Source organism: Schistocerca americana, chromosome 2, assembly GCF_021461395.2.
Source record: "Schistocerca americana isolate TAMUIC-IGC-003095 chromosome 2, iqSchAmer2.1, whole genome shotgun sequence".
NCBI lineage: Eukaryota > Metazoa > Arthropoda > Insecta > Orthoptera > Acrididae > Schistocerca > Schistocerca americana.
The window spans coordinates 176,113,446-176,138,519 of record NC_060120.1 but is presented as its reverse complement, the minus strand read 5'-3'; the positions used below and the strand labels follow the sequence as shown (position 1 = coordinate 176,138,519).

The window sequence follows — 25,074 nt, the reverse complement described above, 5'->3', positions numbered from 1 at the left end:
ACAGTTCCTGACTGGCAGTAAACTGTTCAAGCAGCAGCTGCAAACCGATCACAGATGATAAATAACCATCAGAACTAATCTGAGGATTTTCCTTAAATTGCTAGTCTCATAGTTAGGAGGAGAATGGTGTGTCCACCTTGTGCAGGGCAGGGATGGGCAGACAGCTAATGCACAAGCACTCAGGTACCTGGGCTGTAGTGTCCATGATTTAACTGCCCATGGACAAGGGGTCCACATGGTTCCCATATACGCATAACATGTGAAATGGGGCTGACTAATGGGTACCCTATATATACCAGTTGCACCTGTCCATGAGTTAGCTGACAGGCACTACCTAACGCCCGTACCTCATGGGGCAGCTTTGGAACAGCCTAGTGTAAGGCAATTTAATCTGGCCCTACTTGCAGGGAGTTCTGACCCAATTAATTAAGAAATGAAAGTAGACACAGGTTACAATACAAGGAAAAAGGTCATCATTAAAATATCCATATATTAGAACAAAGAACTCTCACATTGAAGAGAACAGAACAAATGAAACAAATAAAGGAGAATGTACACGTGCCACATAATTTTATTAGCTTAGTGTATGCCTCTACCATCTGTAGACACTGAAACTAAAGAATTCCACGACAATCCTATATTTTCAACACTTTCTTCAACACTACTTAAAATATCACCTCCGGTTGTAGTGTTCTTCATGGCTACTACATCGAGGAGCTCCTCCCTCACCTGAAGATCTCTATTAACACCTCTAATAAATATGGCAAGCTGCGCTGTTCCAGTGATATGAACACTTTCGTCCAGAGCTAGAGAATATGCCGTAAAATCTTTACAGATATTTGCAAGCTGGCTCTGGACGTCGTCTGCCATGTCCTGTATGCGACGCATAATGGTCATGTTAGATAATGGCACAATCCGAAACTGTTCAACTTGAGATGGACACAAATGTTCCGCTGCAACTACCAAACACTCTTTTATTAAATCGCCATCAGTGAAGGAGCGCAGGGATTTCGCTAAAAGCAAAGCAATTTTGTAACTCACTCTGAGAGCTGCCTCAGTTGATTTTTCTTAGTCGTCCAGATCTTCTTCGGATAGCTTCCTTTTAAGTTCAACAACTTCCTGTGCACGATCTGGTCCACCGCATTTTCCACTTCCGTAGTCTTCCGCGTGGTACGACATACAATGTCGCTGCAAATTAAATTTCCTAAAAGAATTAAGCGTTTTGTGACATACTAAACATTTTGCAACACCATCTTTTTCTGCAAACAGATACAATTCCTCCCAATGGGGGTTGAACTGCGAAAGCATGGTTGGCGTTACACAACGGCGACTTGACATGATTCTTAACCAGCGAAGTGACTCTTAGAGCTGATCGTAGTACTTTAAATGTTACGCAGTTGGCGCGAATTCAATAGGCACGCTGTGGCCCTATTCAAACGTGCGCGCGCATTTCCCCTCCCTCCCTACTCTGCGACCTTGCACCTGCTCGCGAGCACGTGCCTGAGCAGAGTCGAGTACTCGCGCTCAAAACCGGCCAGTTGTTAAGCCCTGACGTAGATGAAGATGGAACAGGAGATACAATACTGTGTGAAGAATTTGACAGAAACAAGGCCCCGGGAGTAGACAACATTCCATTAGAACTACTGATAGCCTTGGGAGAGCCATCCATGACAAAACTCTTCCATCTGGTGAGCATGATATATGGGACAGGTGAAATACCTTCAGACTTCAAGAAGAATATAATAATTCCAATACCGAAGAAAGAAGGTGCTGACAGGTGTGAAAATTACTGAACTATCAGTTTAATAAGTCACAATTGTAAAATACTAACATGAATTCCTTACAAATGAATGGAAAAACTGGTAGAAGCTGACCTCTAGGAAGATCAGTTTGGGTTCCTTAGAAATGTTGGAGCACCCGAGGCAGTACTGACCCTACGACTTACCTTACTTAGAAGCTAGGTTAAGGAAAGGCAAACCTACATTTCTAGCATTTGTAGACATAGAGAAAGCTTTTGACAGCATTGACTGGAATAGTGTCTTTCAAATGCTGAAGGTCGAGTCGAGGGACACGAAAGGGAAGCAGTGGTTGAGAAGGGTGTGAGACAAGGTTGTAGTCTATCTCCGATGTTATTCAATCTGTATATTGAGCAGACAGTAAAGGAAACAAAAGAAAAATTTGGAGTAGGATGTAAAATCCAGAGAGAAGATATAAAAACTGAGGTTTGCTGATGACATTGTAATTCTGTCAGAGACAGCAAAGGACCTGGAAGAGCAGTTGAACGGAATGGATAGTGTCTTGAAGGATAATGGAATGGAATGCAGTCAGATTAAATCAGGTGATTCCTAGGGAATTAGGTTAGGAATGAGAGACTTAAAGTAGTAAATGAGTTTTGCTATTTGGGGAGCAAAATAACATGATGGACAAAATAGAGATGATATAAAATGTAGACTGGCGATGGCAAGGAAAGCATTTCTGAAGAAGAGAAATTTGTTGTTAACATCGAGTGTAAATTTAAGTGTCAGGAAGCCTTTTCTGAAAGTATTTGTGTGGAGTGTAGCCATGTATGGAAGTGAAACATGGACAATAAGCAGTGTAGACAAGAAGAGAATAAAAAATTTTGAAATGTGGTGCTACAGAAGAATGCTGAAGATTAGATGGATAGATTGCATAACTAATGAGGTGGTACTGATAGAATTGGGGAGAAGAGGAATTTGTGGCACAATTTGACTAGAAGAAGGGATCGGTTGGTAGGACACGTTCTGAGGCATCAAGGGACCACCAGTGTAATATTGGAGGGAAGCGTGGAGGATAAAAATTGTAGAGGGAGACCAAGTGACAAATACACTAAGCAGATTCAGAAGGATATAGGTTGCAGTAATTATTGTGAGATTAAGAGGCTTGCCCAGAATAGAATAGCATGGAGAAATGCGTCAAGCCAGTCTCTGGACTGAAGACCACAACAACAACAACAACCACCAATTGTTAGAAAGTCAGTGGGCAAGTTCTACCTGCTGGGACCAAGAAAGCAGAGAATGCCTTCATTCCTCAGATGTTTCCAATCCTGCGAGGGCACCAACTGACACAAAGCAGGGCTTCTCTGTGTCGAGGAGGAGCAGCTCCTCAGATTTTCAGTGGATTCTAATGGTTGTCTCCGTTTTGAAGAAACTGCTAAGTTCTCTCAGATTCTGTGGTACTGCCAAGTGAGGTGCCAAAGTGTCTCACCGGACCCACATTCGGGAGGACAACGGGTCACATCCATGTCTAGCCATCCTGATTTTGGCTTTTATGATTTCCCTAAATCATTCTAGGCAAATGTTGGTATAAAGGACATGGCCAGTTTCCCTTCATTTTGTAATAAGAGTCTGTGCTGCATCTCTAATGGCCTTGGTGTTAACAGGCCGTTAAACTCTAATCTTCCTTCCTTTTTTGGGATACTGTTTTGCAGTATCTAAAGAGTTGCTTATGATTGTCCCTTTATTCTCCAATTTCCTTTTGGGGGCAATCTATATGTAAAGTTAAGCAGACATTGAAATAAAGTTATAACAAATTTAATACACCAGAGTGTTAGTTGTAATGGGAGCAAGTCCCATAGGAATATAAACTGTTTTTTTACTTAATTGGGGACTTTTTCTTTGTAGTTCGATATTGCACGAACTCTCACATAAGGGTGTTGTCTCATGATGAAGTGGACTTGAATTGTAGTGTCACAGGGTATGCCTGCAGAATTTGTGAACACTCCAACATACCCCTCATCTGTGTTGTAAATATCCTTGAACCTACTTGTGTTTGCTCCTACTTTTCTTGTGCCTATGAAAAGATTATTTGTTGCTCCTTATTTGTTAGGGTAGTCACAGACTTCTAGTAGTAAAAGTTGTAATTGTAGTTGTTGGTATGGTCTTCAGTGTGAAAAGTGGTTTGATGTAGCTCACCATACTAGTCTTTACTGTAAAAGTCTCATAAGCTCTGCATAACTAGTGCAACCTACATCTGTTTGAAAATGCTTGTTGTATTGAAGCCTAGATTTACCTCTGTAATATTTACTTCCCATACTTCGCTCCATTATTAAATTGGTACAATTCCTTGATACCTCAGGCTGTATCCTACAAACCATTCCTACTTTTAGTGCTACAATTTGTTTTTGTCCCAATTCAGTTCAGTAGTTCCTCATTAGTTGTGCTACCTACCCACTTAATCTTCAGCGTTTTCCCATACAACTACATTATAAATTGTTTATAGCACCATCCTGTTGAAAAGATGCCTCAGACCCAGTTTTACTTCTTCTGGTTGAGGCTCTTTGAGTTGACGTGATTGTCATATCTACCCATTACTTGTATATTCGTGATCCATTGTTTTACTTAACCAAGAAACAGAATTTTTTGCGGATGAGTCAAGCCCTAACTGTAAACCAGAGCACTTGAAGTGTTCATGAGAAAAATTGTAAATTATGAATTTGTTTAAGTTCTTAACTGGTTTTGTGTGAATGGACTAGTTTTAAACTTAAATAAACATTGACTATGCAGTGTAGTACTGTTGAAATAGCCCCCTTCTTATTGTAGTAGTGAACCAACAAAAAATAGTGAACAGGGAAGTCTTAACTTGTGGTGTGTCCATACAAATGCAGATTTTAACTAGAAATCCATATAATAGACCTACTAAAGTGTTTATCAGCTACTTTTGCTGTAAGAATAATTTGCAAGTTTGGGAACATAGAAATAAGTAAGTTGACTTATTTTGCATATTTTCATTCCTGATATCTTGTGGGATAATATTGTGGGCTAACTCTGTACGTAGGTAAAAAGCTTTCATTGCCTGAACGAGTTTACATTGTTTTAAATGGGCTGGTCGTGTATTCTGGAGGATGGAGGCTCCAGTCTCCATCAAGGCATCCTGGTTTAGGTTTTCAGTGGTTTCCTTAAATTACTTCAGGCTTTGCCTGAATGATGCCTGCTGTAAGGCCATGAATAAAAAAAAAGGAGGGAGATAAGGAAAGGACAGAACACACTTTATTGTCTATAATAAATCATACAATCACCGTTGATCTTTATTTTACAATTGCCATTGCCGACTTTCGCCCATAAAAAGAGGTACTCAACAGCATTTAACTTCTTCTTCCTTCTCGTAGTCAAAACAAATGGCATGCTTGGAACAAGAGTACCATAAGGCTGTTTAGCCAACAGTCCTGTAGTCTCAGCAATACTCCATGTCTTCCAAGCCAAAATATTAGCATCTGGAAATGCTTCAAGGCCACCATAATCTGCTTGATTGCCCCATACAACAGCAAGTGTCAGCCAGGTACTACCTCCAAACACTGCTTGTACATAACAGGTAAAGTTCAGATGCAGTCCACGAAAAACATTTGGACGTGCCACAGCAATGCCTCTGCGACGTGGTTACTGTCGTCGCTGGCGGCGCAGTGTACCTGTGTATCGCAGTTTGAAGGCGATTGATATTGACTTGGCTGGGCAGTTTAATAAACAGCACTTGATTGGAGGTCCAAATGTTTTTTGTGGACTGCATCTGAACTTTACCTGTGATGTACAAGCAGTGTTTGGAGGTAGTACCTGGCCAAGCTCTATTTCTCATAACACTACCACATTGATGAAAGTTTTCTACCCATAACAGAATCAATTTACAATCAGGAACACTGTTTTGAGGGGGGATTTGATATCAAGTACACATAGCATGCTATACTGCAACTGTAGGTCGGTTGTCAGAAAAATAGCTTTTGACAGCTGAAGCACATTGTTCATTCAACGAAGCCGTGTTTGCGATTAACAGTGGCACAAAAGTAAATGTTCACTGCCACTGCGACCTTGGAACACAGCCTCACTCTTCTATTGTCCCCTCTTTCTTCACAGCACCAACTTAAAATTACAGATAATTCCCTGCTCCACCCTGTATAGAACTACTGCTGCTGCCATTACTAAAAAACAAAGCAATTACAGTTGCACATGTGGAGTTCAGACACACACATCTTTCTGGCATCTGTTTAAGCAACTGGCAATTTTTACTGCAGCCTGACAGTACATTTATTCGCTGTTCAAACATATAAGGAACCCAATGCAGTTTAAGAGTAATAAGTGTTCAAAAATGCAATACTCCTCCTGATCAGAATGAAAACAACACACAACAAAGTTAAGCCTGCGATAGCACTTGGCACAGAGGTGCTCAAAACAATCGTTACTTGTCATTACCTTTCCCAGTATTGAGTGGCAGCTGGATCAATCTCCTACTGCGGCACCCTAGGCAACGACGACTGATCAGATGCAGTTTCCTCGGTCCCTCCTAGATGTTAATTCACTTCTCAACTGTGTATTGTCTGCTGTTAATTGTGCTACCTTTTTCAACAAAATCCGTACTGCTTCTGGTTCCAACACACCTTGCATCCTTTACTTTGCCATTGTGTTGCTTTCGTTCCCAGTTAGTCCGATTTCAACCCATAAAATCCCACAGAAACAACACATTTAACTACAAAAATAAACTGACTTCCTACAGCTTAGTATCTCATCTTATGTTTTAGGAGGAGATAAATAAAACAACATACTCAGCCCAATAAGAAAGTAATTAAATGCCTCAAAAGAAAAAAAATCTTACTGCCTCAAACACACTAACACTTACTCTGATAACACAAAGAAAGAAAATGTCCAACACTCAAAAAGAAAAATTAGCCAACATTCACCACATTTTGTGACTGTAAAGCAGGCGGTGGGCTCGAACGTTGTACTGTACAGACGACGCCCACTATTCTGACATCAAATGTAGATGTTGGCGTGCTGTGGAGGAATGTAGGACGTGGATGGAAACTGTGAGGATGTGCCGTATTAAAACTCGGCCATGATCTTCAAGTGTTTTATTATTCCCAGCTACAGTGCCGCGTTCCTTTCTGTCTACGTCATAGGGTCCTGCAATACTGAGGAAGCCACTTCGCTGTCTGCAAAAACAGCTTGGCGCGGAAGGTCTACCTCAGCGACCCGTGTAATGTACTGCGGCGTGCTGGCCGTGTACAGCTGCGGAGTTTTGACGACATCAGGATGTGCCAGCAGCCGACTCGGCGGCCTTCGTCCCTGTTGCCTCAGCGCCGCTTGCTGGGAGCCGCAGGGCGGTCCGCTGCATGCTTCTTCGCCATTATGGTTAAGATCGTGACGACACAAGCACCTGCAACCCAACAGCCAAATCTGCGGCCCTTGCCCTGTGATGACTCCGGCATGTGTTTGGAGCCAACAAGACTGCCTGCGGTAGCAAGGCATCAAGTGGCCCGCTGCTGGCTGGCTACGGACCGCGCGTTGGCCTCAGATGGGTCGAACGAGTGACCCGCCGTGGACTGGAACGCCGGCGCCCCATCTGCTGCCGCATGTAGCCAGTGGTGTGACACACCCCGCTGTCCAGGAGAGCTGCCACACATGAATCCCTCTCGATAGAAAACCAGCACCTATTTATATGTTGCTGTGCGCCTCTGTTTTGCTAACACGCCGCTCCAAGTCACGTACTCATAACACCTAGATTGTGCCAATGGATCCCTTCTGCTCGTAACTTGCGCCATGCAAACTGCTGCATTTACTCATTTCAGTGGTTTGACAGCCCTGTGGCCTTCCATTTTACTTCGCAACCGTTGGCCAGCGTAAGTTATTGTCAACAGGCTCGCACCTGGCTGTAACTTGTGCGCTCTGAAATTTTGCACCGAATCTAACATTCCCATCTTAAATGGTGGTGACACTACATTGGTTTCAAGATTTGGTCAATTCCTAATTGAATCCTTTCAACATTTTCATCTGATGGTTCTGATTCATGACTCGATGCATTGAATACTTTTATTTTTGATTCATAACTCTCTCAGTCCTTATGTAGCATATATGCTACAACCATCTTTTATTTTTTTCTAGCTCAATGAATGAACTAAACACTCTGTACCTGATTGTAGCAGGTATTTTACACCAAGTAATCACTGTGCGTAACTTGTTTTTCACTTCTGCATATTCCCAGTAGGTGAATGTATCTGCCTATCACAGTACCAGCATGTCTTCAAGAAATAAAGACAATTTCTGTTTGTTTTTAATAATTTTGAACTAGAATCTGTTGAAAATATGCTGTAAAATCCTGATAGACTATATGCTATTGAATAAGTGATTATTTATTTCATCGGAATACAGTGGTATATGTTTTTCAGTGTAACAATGGGTCTACATTTGGCAATGACCTACACCTTCACATTTGAGTGTCACTGTTTTTGTAATTTTTAGGTTTTTTAATATTGAATTTTGTAACACGAGTAGTATTCACTTGGAACATGCACTAAAATGTTGATGAATTACGTCAGTTTTTAAATTAAGTATTTTAGTCTTATTTTGTCCCACAGCAATGCATATGATGACCAATATAAACTTTTTATTTATTCTATGTAATCTCAGGACTGAGAATTATGACCAAAGATGGCCAAAAGAACAAAACAGGAGACAAGCACTGTAAATGATTCTTAAGGTTTTAAAGTCACACAAGGGATATCATGACTGACAAGCTGGTATTTATGAAGCTATGAAAGAATACCGAAATTCAAACATGTTGCTTTGGCTTCATAAGGGACAAAGAATCATACTTTGGCATATAGTGATATGGAAAATACAAATAGCACTATTTGCATTCTCATCTTGTGCTTAAAATTGTTATTGAACATAAGCATTTCTAAAAATTAAATAACTTTTGTCATCCGCTTTGCATTACATGTGGGTCCTGGAGAATGGAAAGACAGGTCACTAGATAGTGCTTTGACATAGCAACTTGTAGTTCATTCTAAAACTTCAGTATAATTCTCTCTAGGCTGTTTCTGTCTCAATGTATCCTGAACAAAAACAAGGATTTGAGATGTATTGTTTTTCTCCAAGCGTTGATTGATTTTCCCTTGCTGAATTATTTTTTGTAATTAATTACTGTTGATTCTAGAGCAAGTGTTTTGAAAATTTTTCAAAATTAGTGTAGTCTCTTCTAAAAGGATTTCCTGTTTCTCATGTGTACAATTTGAATACAAGAGATCTATTTACAAAAAGTTTTCAGTGCACACACACACACCACACACACACACACACACACACACACACACACACACACACACACACACACACACACACACACATTCTCCCTCTTCTAAAAGAAGTTGCTGCTGTTCCATCAAAAACTAATGCTTTTAACTCAGGACTGAAAGTGCTATTCAGTGAGAGTTTTTTGTGCTACTTTTGTCTTCTGTTTTCCATAGTAAATTTAGTGAATCAAATACGTGTAAAATAGCCAGCACTGAATAGGCAGTTGAATTTATTTTATTGTATTTTCAAACACTGCTATGTGTTCAGCTTATGTATTAAATACATAAATACGTAACTCACTGAAAACTAAATTGTTAAATCTTGTATGTATTTACTTCCTTCTAGCCTCTTCATGGGTTGTTCTGAAGTTCTCTTTCTCAAATAACTCGCACCTGATTCCTTGCAGCAACATTGGCACTCTTTTCAACTGTTGATTGATCATAATTAGGCTACCTTTATCAGTAGTAATGAACTCTGAAGCATTATATACTATATGCCCAAGTTCTTGAAAAAGAATCTGTTTCTTTTCACTTGTATGATCTTACAGCATATTTTATAGTTACCTCTGTTATTGATACAAAGCTTTTAAATTTGATATGCAGTAGCACTTTGATGTACAATTAATTTATGCATTCACTGATTATAAAAGGAAACCTTGAATTTCTTTTAGACAAATCCTGAAGTAAATCTATTATCTACTGTAAATGAACTGAAGATGAAAAGATTGTGCATGCCACAACTGCTATCTTCCCTCAAAAGTGAAAGATGACTGGGTGTAAAAAGGAACAGCTGGGCTTGGCTACCCTCACTCTACCTAACCTGGGGTCACTGACCCATCATGTCACCTGATCAGTGTGAAATAAGACTGCATTAAGTCCAGGAAGATAAAGTTAATATCTTCCTACATTAGGTAATGAATGAATTTGTCATGCAGAAATAATATTTTCCAAAGTATATTGTTTTCTTTTTTCTGACCTTTTTTTTATATTTCTGATGCCCTAGGGCCACCATTCCCCCTTATTCTGTTCAGCCTAATTTTCACACAGCTCATTTTACATGAAACGGAACCAAACTAGGTGGAAGCTCAAGAAAAATTAACAAGATTTTTTTTAAATGTTATCTAGGAGCCATTCTAGGGTGCAAGAGTATTTTGTTAGCTTTGAAGGAGGATTCATCCAAAAGCTCAGCTATGTTTTCAGTCCTGTTTACTCGCCTACCAAGCACTCGATGACTCAGTTATGTGGTAAGTTGTTATTTTTACTCCTTCCATTAACTCCTTGTTGTTCCCCCGAAGTTTATCCTGTCAACAGTGTTGTGTGTAATCAAATGTTCTAAGACTGTAATATTACAGGGTTTCCATAATTAAAGTTCCATCACCAACAGATAGCACTGTAGGTGTCAGAATATGCACACCAGCAGACATTTGGCACACAACTGTTCCTCAGTTTGTGTCCATGACACCCAACATGATTGTTCCATGAAGAGTCGCATGCTACTGGTAAAGCTCTTTCATAAGAACAGTGATTGTGTGCCAGTAGCCCTGCAGCAGTTCCAGATACTCAAGGGTATGAAAAGACATTGATCTGATGTCTGCTAAGTGATCCAACATCTCTTTAAGATGTGGCCACAGCATTGCTGGAGGGGGGGGGGGGGGGGGGGGCGGCAGCGGCGAGAGCAGTGGTGTGCTAACATGTAGGGGGAATTGCCAAACACTGGATATGCTTGCGAGCAAGCTGCACAAAATCCTACAAAACATTCTGCATGGCTATCCATAAAAAATCACCCATGTTCAGGAGTTGCTTCTAGCTGACCCAGTGAGACAGAAGTTCACTGTGGAATTTCTTGCTCACAGGGAAGTGGACAATGAATTGCCATGGAACACTCTGACATTGTGTGGACAGACAAAGCCCACTTCCATCTCCAAGGACATGTCAGTATGCAGAATTGCAGAATATGGGCAATGGGAAAACCACACGCACTTCAACCGGTACCACTTCATCCTGCAAAGGTGACGGTTTAGTGTGGGTTGATGGCATCATTTATCCATCGTAGGACCATATTTTTTTGAGGAGATGAGTCCTGTGGGTAAATGCTATGAGAGTAATTTTGTGTACCAATGTCATTTCAAACACCCAATAGTGCGGATGTGTGGGTAGGAGCATCTGTATGCATGATTGCACTCCTCCATACATTGCACAGCAAATAAAGCAGCCGCTGCAAAGGCGCTTCGGAAATGGTAGAATTATAAGCCCTCATTTCCCTACAGCCTGGTTGTCCAGGTAACCTGATCTTAATAAAGAAATTGTGTTCAGTGCTCCAGTTATGACTGTAGCTGAATGTAAGCTATGCGTTGCGCAACACATTCTGAATGTGATCCCCAAGACACTCTGATCTGTTGTGCGACGTGATGTTTCTCAATTTCAACTTGTGGTAGAAAATGATAGACAGCATATTGAACATGTCTTGTGTCTGTCTCATGACAATTAAAAACCAATGTCATTTTGCTTTTTATGCGATTTTTGGCCTTGGGACAGTTAAGAACTGATTTTTTCCCATCATCTGTGGTATGACCTCACCATGGTGATTGGGCTTGCCTAACAGTGTCACAACTGTTGACTGCTGGAGTTGTGCTGAACACTGAACAATGTTGATGGAGTAATGTGCAACTCAAACCATAGCTGTCATATTATGATTCATCTGTCATTTATAGCCAACCTTGTTTTTGTTAAATTTTGTTTTTGTTCCATGACGTTTCCCTCTGTGTCAATAATATGCTGTTCAAATTTGATGTCATTCTGAGCAGTGGTAGACTTTTTACAGTGTTTTGAAACTGGAACTTTAATTACGGGCACCCTGTACACTGCAATGAGTGGAGTCACTTTGCACCACTCAGTCAGCCATGAAGAGAAAATGAACTGGCTGTCCCCATACAACCAGGATTCGAGAATATCTTGAGAGAGTGAAAAGTATAGTTCTTCGAGTCCTCTCAGTGCTCTGCTAGAAATGAAATGCTAACTTGGTGTCTGTATTATTTCTGGCTCTAGCTCATCTTACAAAGCAAATTTAAATTACAGCTGTACAGAATCACAATTTAAAAATATATGAAGGTGAAATGCAAACTGTTTTATGAACTATTACTTGAAACATCATGAAAAAAACATCAGTCTTATCAGAAGGGATTCTGACAGATGCAATCCCCAATAAGTGTCTCCATATGTGTGAATCAGTAAAAATTAATGCTCTGTAATTTATAACAGAATATGTTCATTAAATAAATTGTTCATTAAAATTGATCATTTCTGTTAAAAGATAATCATGGCTCCTTTTCTGCTCTCTCTCAAATTACCAGCCACTGTATTTGAGCTGCTTACTGAATGTTGAGTTATCAAGCAATGTATCTTCAGCAGACAAGTTTGTGGTTTGAATTTATAATCTTCTGTGGAATAAGTTTTCTTATTCACTAATTATCTCTGTAGAAAAATACTGCATCTAAGAATGAAAACACACAACTGTGCTACATATCTTGTCATTAGTTGTTTTTCACATCTTTCCGATCATCACATTGTAAACTGCATGCCAGCGTACAGGGAGAAGAGATAGCCATGGAATGTTTGTAGCTTTGTATTTTCTGATTTGTGTTATTCTTTCATTTTGTCTAATTGTTTCATACTGACAGTCAGATTTGTGACACAAATTAATAAAACAAGTTAACTTTGATATATAGTCCATAGAAATAATGCCTGCAGTAAGAAACCATTTGGTGTTCGTATTTCATTGTGATTGACACTATCATTTATGGCTTCAAAGTACACTTCATGTCATGGTACTAGATTGTGCCAGAAGTCCATAGCTTTTTCCTTGAGCCCAGTTTTTAGTTGCATTTCTGATCCAATATCCAAGTAAATTGGCAGTTCAAATGTATAGCTGGTCCAGTTCACGGGTAACAAGGGATCATCTACTGGTGTTGGATGCCTGGAAAACAAGTCAAAATTAGCATCTCTTGTACTGAGAACCATTTTATGTCAAGAGACAAGGACTTTGTAGTGACATCCTTTTTTGATTTTTAACAATATAACAATGTTAACTGGAAAATTAATACCAATACTGAAATAGGCAAACTAAATTATAAAATGACACATCTTTTGGGACTGACAAAAATAATGTTTTAATGTTTTATTTGCTTTTTGAACTTACACAGCACCAAGATAAAGCTGACTGAAATTCATTATATTCAGAATGGAGCGACCATGTAATTTAAAGATAAATTAAAAATGAAAAACCTTTAATCCCATTGTCCTCATATTATTTCATGCAGCTGTTTATTCATCTTTTGGTGTGGGAACTTGTATGCTGAGAGGTAACAATTGTGACTGCTCATGAGCAACTAAATTTATTCCATCTTCTGTAGTAAGATTGTCAGAACAGTTCTTCATGATGTCACAGTCTACCTCTGCCCATTAAAGAAATGAAATAATGATGCCCAAATTTTGGATTGTGCAAACAGCACTCAAGTGTGTTCTGTGACTGAGTAAAATTTGCCAGCCACATGGTGAATGCTGTATTGAATCAGTGAACCTGAAAGTGTTTGTGCTGTGGATATAAAGGGCAAAAATGAGCCACAAATTGCGGAACAAAAGGTAGCTGCAGCATTAAAAATGCATCATTAAAAACATTCTAATGAAGTTTGAAATGTATTACGCAAGTTAAAGATCAGTGAATGGTCAAAATGTGTCCTCACAGAAAATAAAGCTACACAAAAAGTAGCATGTTGCTGTATTTCTTCAAGTAACTCAGCCCACAGCCATGGACCCCACCCACCAATAATGTGGTTAAATTAAAGATTACTAGAGGAGAAAATACGAGGGTTGGAACTTTAATAGTGGCAACTATTTATTTACAGCTCATACAGAATAGATACATGTTTCAAAGTTTTTCTTATCTTCAAAGTAGTCACCAGCATTGTGTATAGCCCATTGCCAGCGATGTGGAAGTCGTAGGATACTCTTAGTAGTGCCAGTTGTGTTGACAGTTTGAGCGGTGCGGTCTATTGCCCAAAAAATTTGTAGCAGTTCTGAAGCAAATGCCGTGAAGTGTTTCCTTCAGTTTAGAAATAGAGTTGAACTTACGAGGACCTAAGTCAGGGGAGGTGCAGTAGGTGGTATAGCACTTAGCAGCCCCATCAGTCAGACAAATCAGTAACAGCTTGCACTGTACGTGCTTGGGCATTGTCGTGCAAAATGATGGTCAGGTCCTGCAGAAAGTGTCATCATTTCTGTCTCTATGCTGTTCATTTTTGGAACACAACATACTACCAGCTTAGAGACAGAAGTGATGACACTTTCTGCAGGATCTGACCACCATTTTGCAGGACAATGCTCAAGCACATACAGTGCAAGCTGTTACTGATTTGTTTGACTGATGAGACTACTAACAAGGGAACCTCCCCATCGCACCCCCCTCAGATTTAGTTATAAGTTGGCACAGTGGATAGGCCTTGAAAAACTGAAGACAGACCAATAGAGAAAACAGGAAGAAGTTGTGTGAAACTCTGAAAAAAAAAAATAAGCAAAATATACAAACTGAGTAGTCCATGCACACAATAGGCAACATCAAAGATAATGGGAGCTCAGGAGCGCAGTGGTCCCGTGGTTAGCATGAGCAGCTGCGCAACGAGAAGTCCTTGGTTCAAGTCTTCCCTCGAGTGAAAAGTTTAATTTTTTATTTTCAGACAATTATTATCTGTCCGTCCGTCCATCTGATGCGAGGTAACTGCGCAGTAGTATCGGGCAAGGTAGAAGAATCTTTTTACCCATTCGCCAAGTGTACAAGTTAGGTGGGTCGACAACATATTCCTGTCATGTGACGCACATGCCGTCACCAGTGTCATATGGAATATATAAGATGTGTTTTCCTGTGGAGGAATCGTTTGACCTATGACCTTGTGATCAAATGTTTTCGGTTCCAATTGGAGAGGCACGTCCTTTCGTCTACTAATCGCACGGTTTTGCAGTGCAGTCGCAAAACACAGACACTAAACTTATTACAGTGAACAGAGACATCAATGAACGAACAGACAGATCATAACTTTAAAAAAAAAGTGAACTTTTCACTCGAGGGGAGACTTGAACCAAGGACCTTTCGTTCCGCAGCTGCTCACGCTAACCACAGGACCGCGGCGCTCCTGAGCTCACTTTATCCTTGATGTTGCCTATCTTGTGCATGGACTACTCAGTTTGTATATTTTGATTATTTTTTTCATATTTCCACACAACTTCTTCCTGTTTTCTCGATTGATCTGTGTTCAGTTTTTCAAGGCCTATCCACTGTGTCAACTTATAACTAAATCTGAGGGGGGTGCAATGGGGAGGTTCCCTTGTAAGTGCTATACCACCTACTGTACTCCCCTGACTTAAGTCCTCGTGAGTTCAACTCAATTTCTAAACTGAAGGAAACACTTCACGTCATTCCCTTCAGAACTACTACATATTCGTCGGGCAATAGACCATGCCGCTCGAACTGTCAACACAACTGCCACTGCTAAGAGTATCCTACGACTTACACATCGCTGGCAACGGGTTATACACAATGCTAGTGACTACTCTGAAGGTCAGTAAAACTTTGAAACATGTACCTATGTTGTATGAGCTGTAAATAAATAGTTGCCTCTATTGAAGTTCCAGCCCTCATTAGTTTATGACACAGTATGACAAAAAGAAGGGAGGCCTCAAGCAATTATCTGTTTGGTAATGGAAGTAAGTGTGAAAGGAAAAAAATTGTAAGGGTAGACCAAGGCTTAACTATGCTAAATAGTTTCAAATGGATATAGGTTGCAGTAGTTATGCAGAGATAAAGGATCTAGCTCAGGATAGAGTAGTTTGGAGGGCTGCATCAAATCAATCTTTGGACTAAAGACCAGAACAACAAAAATTATTTATTACTCACCCAGTCTTTGCAAAGTTGGTCCACATTTTTACAAGTCTTGCTCCAGTTACTGCCCCATTAGATCCATGTGGCAGAGCCCAAGAGAAGAATAGGTATGGTAGATCATCTGCATGTGAAGCCCCTAAAGAAGACAAGCTATGTGCGAGAACATAAAAAAAAAATGAGCATCTCTCTTGCATGAAAAATTAATGAATGGCTACTCATGTTCCTAATGCAGAATCATGCATACTGATAACACTATTGCTTCAATAAATAAAAAGATTTAGCAGAATTACTTCACTCAGAGTAAATGGAGGTAATCAAGTGGAGTGAAATGAGTTGAATGCAATCAAATCTGATCAGAAATACCAAAAAAACAATTTAAAGAATACGTTGCAACATGCGAACAGATGTGCCAGACTAATTTCCAAACCGAAATCTACTTATAGCTGACTGCTCTGCCACAGTGGTAACATTGGTTCCCCATCAGATCACTGAAGTTAGTCGCAGTTGGGCTGGGCTAACACTTGGATGGATGACCATCCGGTCTGCGGAGTGCTGTTGGCAAGCAGGGTGCACTCAGCCCTTGTGAGGCAAACTGAGGAGCTACTTGACTGATAAGTAGCTACTCTGGTCTTGTAAACTGATATACAGCCAGGAGAGCGGTGTGTTGATCACATGCCTCTTCATATCCACATCCAGTGGTGTCTGTGCGCTGAAGATGACATGACAGCCGGCGGGTACCGTTGGGCCTTCGTGGCCTGTTCAGCCGGAGTTTACTTTAGTTTTAGTTTTTAAATCTGCTTATAATGAGCTGTTGCCTTAACAAATCAAGCTCTGAGCAAGCTCCAGGTGTAATCCAAAGGTCAGTAACATTTTCCTTTTATTTCTCTGAATTAATAGCAGCCTGACACACGTTTATATTCATCATAACTAATATGAAGGGCCGATATGACTGTTATGACCAAAATATTAATGTCCTTCAGCAAAACGTAGAGGTATGCACTGAAATTTCTGAAACACACACACTTCAGAATGGGGAAAATGCACCAGAAATACAGCAAACACTCGTTTAAAAAGAACAAACCAATTTAAAACAGAAACTTTTTAGAAGACCGAAACACTGCTACCCATTTCTGATGTTGGTTGTAAAAATTTAACATTAATTACTATTAATCTTGTCTTTTACAATATATTACTAAATACACTGACAGAAATTGAAAGTGGTGCACCGTGATGCTCCCACCAGTAAGATATTTATCAAACTTGTGGAGATGTTCAGTACGTAACATGTAGTATATGATGTCCATCATCAGTATCAGTTTGGAGTGTGACCCCAAAATGACACTAATCCACTACTGTATTCATTGTGGCTTGGAAACCAACAGCCTCCAGATCTCATCTTGAGAAATTTCTTATTTTCTTGAAATGCAAGCTCTCCAATTTCAGGATATTGCTGGCTGAAGCGTGTATTACCATACCATCACATCCCAGACATATGCTTTGGGTGATAAAACGATGGTGGCTGGGAGGGGGGGGATGCGCTGCAGAGAGACCAAATCCGTACATTCCTCAAGGCATTTGCGGTGTGACCTTCGGTTTGGCCTCTTTCATTATCCTGCTGGAATATGATATTTGGTACCCTGGTCAATAAGGACATGACAACTGTTCTTCTCACATAATGGTGAGGATTCATCTTCCTTCCAACAATTACTGAATCAGTTGTGTTGTCTTATTCGCATCATGATTCCAAACATGCGTCTTGAGAATCACTGTTGCCTGAGACTTTTCACCAGATTGTTTCGGGATATCACTCTGACCGTCATAAACAGAAGCAAAACTCCTTGCTGAACACTACAAAAAGCCACTCAAGTGTTCCACTTGACTCTGGCTGTACATTGAGTAATTATCTGTTGTCTGTGATGTGGTGACAGTTGTAAACAGTGCATGCACAACCAAACCTAACCTAATCAACCAGATCAGTATAGAGTGCCATGTCATCATAATTTTGGTTTGTAAAGTTAAAACATGAGTCAAGGAGGCTAAGAGGGTATTTCTGCTCTATAGAGCTCATAGACAGTTGTTAGCATCCCACTTAGACAATGAATTGACATCATTTAATTCCAATACAGTGTACATAGAGGAATTATGGGCAAAGTTTAAACTGATTATAAATCATACCCTGGAGAAGTTTGTACAGAGTAAGTGGATGGAGGATGGAAAAGACCTACCATGGTTTAACAACCTAATTCGAAAAATGCTGACGATGCAAAGGTTCAAAAGAGGATGTGCAAATGGTGACAGGCAAAAGTTAATAGAAATTCATGTGTCAGTAAAAAAATTGATGCACAAAGCATACAGCAACTTCCACCATTGTCTCTTAGCAATACAGCTTGCTGAGAACACAAAAAAATTCTAGCCTTGCATAAAATCACTAAGAGGGCTAAGGCTTCCATCCAGTCACTTGCTGACCAGTCTGTTGTGGCAGTAGAAGATAACAAAAGTACAACCAAAGTTTTAAACTTTGCATTTAAGAAATCGTTTCTGCAGGAGAACTGTACTAACGTATCATTGTTCGACCAGAGCACAGGCTCTTGTATGAAGGATATAGTAATAAGCATCCCTGGTGTAGAGAAACAACTGAAAGTGTTGAAAGCAAACAACTCAGCAGGTCCTGATGGAATCCGAATTTGGTGTTACAAAGAGTACTCCACAGCATCGGCCTCTTACTTAGCTTGGATTTATCATGAATCTCTTACCTGTCCCAAGCAACTGGAAAAAAGCTCAGACGCCTCCTTGCATATAAGAACAGTAAAAGAATATACCCACAAAATTATAGACAAACATCTTTAAAATTGGTGTGTTGCAGAATATTTGAACATATTCTCAGTTTGAATGTAATAAATTTCTTTGAGGAGGAAAAGCTTCTGTCCAAGATCAGCATGGTTTTAGAAAGCATTACTGAATTGATACTCTGTTTCCCCTTTTCTCATATGAGATCCTGCAAACTGTGGATGAAGTGCAGCAGGTGGAGTCCATAATCCTAGATTTCCATAAATCATTTGACACAGTGCCACAGTGCTGACTGTTAAACTTTTAACTGCTCTGGACGTGTTAACGCACGTGCCTTTGTACCTGTCCCTGTGTGCTCTGAACATGTTTACGCGTGCCACCAGCCCTTCTACCTGACACTCTGAATGTATCTTCACATTCAGAATACCAGGTAGGAGGACTGGTGGTGCGCGTAAACATGTTCAGAGCTTACAGGGACAGGTACAAAGGCATGCGCGTTAACACGTCCAGAGCAGTTGAAGGGTTAATGAAGATACAAGCTTACAGAATAGGTTTCCAGATGTGCAAGTGACTTGAAGACATTAACTAACAGAGCCCTGTATGTTGTCCTCAGTGGCAAGTGTTCATAAGAGACATCTTCAGGAGTTCCCCACCGACATGTGATGGGGCTGCTGTTATTTTCTATATACAAAAATGATCTGGTGGCCAAGGCTAGCAGTAATCTGTGGCTGTTAGCTGATGATCTACATCTACATCTACATCCATACTCCGCAAGCCACCTGACGGTGTGTGGCAGAGGGTACCTTGAGTACCTCTATCGGTTCTCCCTTCTATTCCAGTCTCGTATTGTTCGTGGAAAGAAGGATTGTCGGTATGCCTCTATGTGGGCTCTAATCTCTCTGATTTTATCCTCATGGTCTCTTCGCGAGATATACGTAGGAGGGAGCAATATTCTGCTTGACTCTTTGGTAAGGTATGTTCTCGAAACTTCAACAAAAGCCTGTACCGAGCTACTGAGCGTCTCTCCTGCATAGTCTTCCACTGGAGTTTATCTGTCATCTCCGTAAGATCTTTCACGATTACTAAATGATCCTGTTGTGGTTTGTGGGAAGGTGTCCTCATTGAGTGACCATAGGAGGATACAAGATGACTTAGACAAAATTTCTAGTTGGTGTGAAGAATGACAGGTAGCTTTAAACATAGAAAAATATAAGTTAATGCAAATGAGTAGAAAAAACAAACCCATAATATTTTAATACAGTGTTAGTAGAATGTTGCTTGACACAGTCCCATTGATTAAATATCTAGGCATAATGTTGCAAAGCAGTATGAAAGGGAATTGGGCATTTAAGGACTGTAGTAGGGAAGGTGAATGTTTGACTTCAGTTTACTGGAAGAATTTTAGGAAATGGTGGTTGCTAGATTTGTTACCAGTAGGTTTTAACAACATACAGGTATTACGGGGATGCTTTGGGATGTCAAATGGGTATCACTGGAGGAGAGGTGATGCTCTTTTTGAGGAGAGCTATAGAGAAAATTTAGAGAACTGTTGTTTGAGGCTGACTGCTTAGTGGTTCTACTGCCACCAACATACATTTTGTGTAAGGACCATGAAGATAAGACTAGAGAGATTAGGGCTCATAAGGAGGTATATAGATAGTCATTTTTCCCTCACTCTATTTGCAAATGGAGCAGAAAAGGAAATAACTATTAGTGGTACAGGGTACCCTCTGCCAAACACCATGTAGTGAAACTTCCTGGCAGATTGAAACTGTGTGCCGGACCAAGACTCAAACTCGGGACCTTTGCCTTTCAAGGGCAAGCATTTGCCCGTGAAAGGCAAAGGTCCCAAGTTCGAGTCTCAGTCTGGCACACAGTTTTAATCTCCCAGGAAGTTTCATATCAGCACACACTCCGCTGCAGAGTGAAAATCTCATTCTGGAACCATGTAGTGGATTGAAGAGTTTGCATGTAGATGTAGATGTAGGTATCAATGCAAGGCCTAAACCCAAGTTTCAACCCATATTTTCTTGACAGTTCTTGGTGACAAATTGCCTGTAATCTCTGTCCAGATTTCAGCTGTTGTTGTAATCCATCCATTGGAGTCAACCAAGCAATTCTAGGAGTTTCTCATGGTGCAATTCTTCTGGGACTACTGCCTAGTCTAAAGGCCGCACTGTTCTCTGACTTCATCTGGTCACCACTCTTCCTGCAGTCACTGTGCAGTTGTTTGATCTGTCAGTATGATGCTTTCATGTCCATCATGTCAATAGTTCAACCTTTCTCAAAGTCCAAAAGTTGACAATAAGTTGCAGGAGCATTATCGCTGGGCATTGATATCCACCTGAAAAGTTCCATTAACATGCTCAACAGCTATCAAATACTCACACAATTCAGTATATGTAGGAATTGCTTTTTGAATACTGAAAATAAGTTCACATAAGGATTAAATTTTAAACTACATGTTCCACAGGCATGGGAATACTGGAGTATCACCTGTAATGTTCAGTAAGGAGCTTACGGTATTGACACTTGCTTTTTGTGACAGTGAATTTTCCAAAATTCTGTGGAATAGATACCTTTCTCTCATCAGTGAAATAATTGTTTTCTAGACTGAAAATGTTCTCTCTACTGTACATGATATTAGGAGGTAGAATTTCAGTGTGGCAGTGTTGCTAGGAGAATATTCCTCCAAACATTTCTCCAAATTCCCCAACAGCACTGAGTTGGCTACACAGATGAAACACAGCCCAATTTGCCTTTCATGGTATGAAAAAGGGATCACTTGAATGTGCTATGTTACTAATGATGCATATTTTCCATCATGGTCCATAGCTCGTGGTCTTGCGCTAGTGTTCTCGCTTCCCGCGGACGGGGGCCCGGGTTTGATTCCCGGTGGAGTCAGGGATTTTCTCTGCCTCGAGATGACTGGGTTTTGTGTCTTTCATCATCATTGACTCGCAAGTCACCAAAGTGGCGTCAACTAAAAGGGACTTGCAACATTGCGGCTGAACTCCCCCGCATGGGGCCTCCCAGCCAACAATGCCATAAGATCATTTTCATTCTTTTTTTTTCCATCACAAAGCGTCCATATGGGTATGACGTACACTATGTGATCAAAAGTACCCAGACATCCCCAAATACATACATTTTTCATTTTAGGTGCATTGTGCTGCCACCTACTGCCAGGTACTCCATATCAGTGACCTTAGTAGTTATTAGACATCGTAAGAGATCAGATACTAACTACAGCTTCCCAATATATTTATTCCTTAATGAAATTTGTCATTAAAAATATATCACTTTTTCAAACCAACAGCTCAATTCATGGAATCAATACTAGAAATAAGAATAATCTTCACAAGGATTTAAAGTCACTTAGTCTTGTACAAAAAGGTGTGCATTATTCAGGAACACACATTTTCAATAACTTGCCAGCAGCCATAAAAAGCTTAACAACCAATGAAATTCAGTTTAAGAGAAGCCTGAAGGATTTATTGGTGGCCAACTCCTTCTACTCCATTGATGAATTTCTGAGGAAAACCAACTGATTTGTATATAAGTACAACATAACTTCTGCACAATTTCAGTGCAGTAATGTGTTCACTGAAAATTTGTGTGTGTGTGTGTGTGTGTGTGTGTGTGTGTGTGTGTGTGTGTGTGTGTGTGTAAGTATAATCTAACTTCTGCACCATTTCAGTGCAGTAATGTGTTCATTGTAAATAAGTATTACAGTAGTTGTATTACATGTTTCTTACCTTATAAATAAATATAAAACTTTTTTTTTTTTTAAATTCAGTGCAATAGTATTTGTAAAATGACTCTTAGTGTTCATTAAAAAATGACGATCATTCCACTTGGGACCTGTGGAATGGTACATTAGCTTATTTGTTTTAGTTTAAATATTTGTCATGTATTGTTGTTTTCTGACATGTTCCACATCCTGGAGGACCTCCTCACTACGGATCAATTGGAATGAAAGTAAATCTAATCTAATCTAATCTAATCTAATCAGAATGGGACACATACAGACCGACCTCATATGTTGGATGACAGAGACCGCCAACAGTTGAAGAGGGTTGTAATGTGTAATAGGCAGACATCTATGCAGACCATCACACAGAAATTCCAAACTGCATCATGATCCACTGCATCTACTATGACAGTTGCGCAGGAGGTGAGAAAACTTGGATATCATGGTGGAGCGGCTGCTCATAAGCCACACATCACACCGGTTAATGCCAAGCGATGCCTCGCTTGGTGTAAAGAGTGTAAACATTGGACAATTGAACAGTGGAAAAGCATTGTGTGGAGTGACAAATCACGGTATACAATGTGGTTATCCGATGGTAAGGTGTGGCTATGGCGAATGCCCAGTGAACGTCATCTGCCAACGTGTGTAGTACCAACAGTAAAATTCGGAGGTGGTGGTGTTACGGTGTGGTTGTGTTTTTCCAGGAAGGGGCTTGCACCCATTGTTGTTTTGCATGGCACTATCACAGCACAGGCCTACGTTGATGTTCTAAGCACCTTCTTGCTTCCCACTGTTGAAGAGCAATTCGGGGATGGCGATTGCATTTTTCAACACGATCAAGCACCTGTTCATAATGCAAAGCCTGTGACAGAATGGTTACACAACAACATCCCTGTAATGGACTGGCCAGCACAGCGTCCTGACCTGTATCCTATAGAACACCTTTGGGATGTTTTGGAATGCCGACTTCGTGCCAGGCCTCACTGACCAACATCGATACCTCTACTCAGTGCACCACTCTGTGAAGAAAGCACTGCCGTTACCCAAGAAACCTTCCAGCACCTGGTTGAATGTATGCCTGCAAGAGTGGAAGCAGTCATCAAGGCTAAGGGCGGGCCAACACCATATTGAATTCCAGCATAACCGATGGAGGACACCACGAAATTGTAAGTTGTTTTCAGCCAGGTGTCCAGATACTTTTGATCACATAGTGTATGTACTGTTACCTCAAGAGACCATACAAATTTCAAATGCAAGGGAAAAAGCTTGTTTACACACATACTTTATTAAAGTAATATACGAGAAACTAGTCATTTCCTTATGGACTCCTTTTCACGCACATGTAAATGAACTTAAACAAATGTCTCTACGTGAATCCAGGAATAGTAATATGCAACATGTATGTAACCCTTCCTCTGGAGACAATAAAAGCAGATGTGGTGTTATTGCTGCAACAGAATTTCTTATCTAGTGTTATATGTAAAGCAGGTAGTATTTGTGAAGTCTCATGATTTTATTCGAAATATTCGAGCAGAATGTGCCTTGTGTACAGGAGCTGGACAAAAATATTTAAATGCTACAAGAAATGCAATGCTTGAACATAATTTCAGATGATAGCCAAGCCTGCAAGTATGCTGTTGTATTTGACAACAAAGGGCAACTTATGGAGTGTCCTCAGTATTTTGTAAGGGTCAGTCTCAGTCCGAACAGTATTCTGTTTGGTGCATTATGACTGAGCTAAGTGAATTCAAATGTGAGCAAATTACTGGTGATCGTATGGTGGGGTGTTTCCATAACCAAGGTAGTCAAAATGTTTGGTCTTTCAAGAGGTACCATACTGAAGATTTATACTGCTTACAGGGAAAGCCGAAAAAAGTGGCATACACTGATCATCACAGATGGTCACTGAAGAGGGTTGTGACGAAAAATAACAGGATGACAGTTGCAAAAGTCACTGCAGAACTGTGAACCCTGTCAGCACCAAAACAACATGAAAGGAGCTCCATAAGCTGTAAATTGCACAGTGAGCTGGAATTCCAAAACTAGTCATCTTCCAAAACTAGTCATTAGTGAAGCAAATGCCCATAACAGGAAAATGTGGTGACAAATCCATAAAACCAGGACTCTGGAGCAATGGAAGAAAGTCATTTCATAGGATTAATCTTGTTTCACATTATTTCAACCTTATGCGCAAGTTTACATCTGGTCTACGGTGCAGACTGCTTGCTGCCAAGGGTGAAACATGGTGGGGGGTTCAGTGATGATTTGAGCAACCATATCATGGTATTCCATGAGTTCCATGCTTACCATGGAAGGTCCCATTACTGCCAAGGATTATGTGACCATTTTGGCTAATTCTGCCCATCCCAAGGTGCAATATTTGTTCCCCAGTGTTGATGCTGTGTTCAAAGCAAAGGGGCCTCTGTTAACACAGCTCGCATCATCCAGGACTGGTTTTTGTGAGCACGAGAATCGACTTGTCACATCTCCCCTGGCCACTACAGTCACTAGATCTCAATACTGTTGAGCATT

General features: G+C 40.4%; 1 protein-coding gene across 2 annotated transcripts in view; it reads right to left on the bottom strand.

Annotated features, from left to right (window-relative positions):
* Positions 1-12,282: 12,282 nt before the first annotated feature.
* LOC124588910 (esterase FE4-like) overlaps positions 12,283-25,074 on the bottom strand; it is a 292,280-nt gene continuing 279,488 nt past the window's right edge. For both annotated transcript variants that reach the window (XM_047131505.1, XM_047131506.1), the window contains 2 exons: positions 16,017-16,137; positions 12,283-13,046 (listed from right to left, as the gene is read on the bottom strand). In XM_047131505.1, the coding sequence (XP_046987461.1) occupies positions 12,893-13,046; positions 16,017-16,137 (275 nt within the window). In that variant the 3' untranslated portion in view covers positions 12,283-12,892. The remainder of the gene's footprint in view (positions 13,047-16,016; positions 16,138-25,074) is intronic.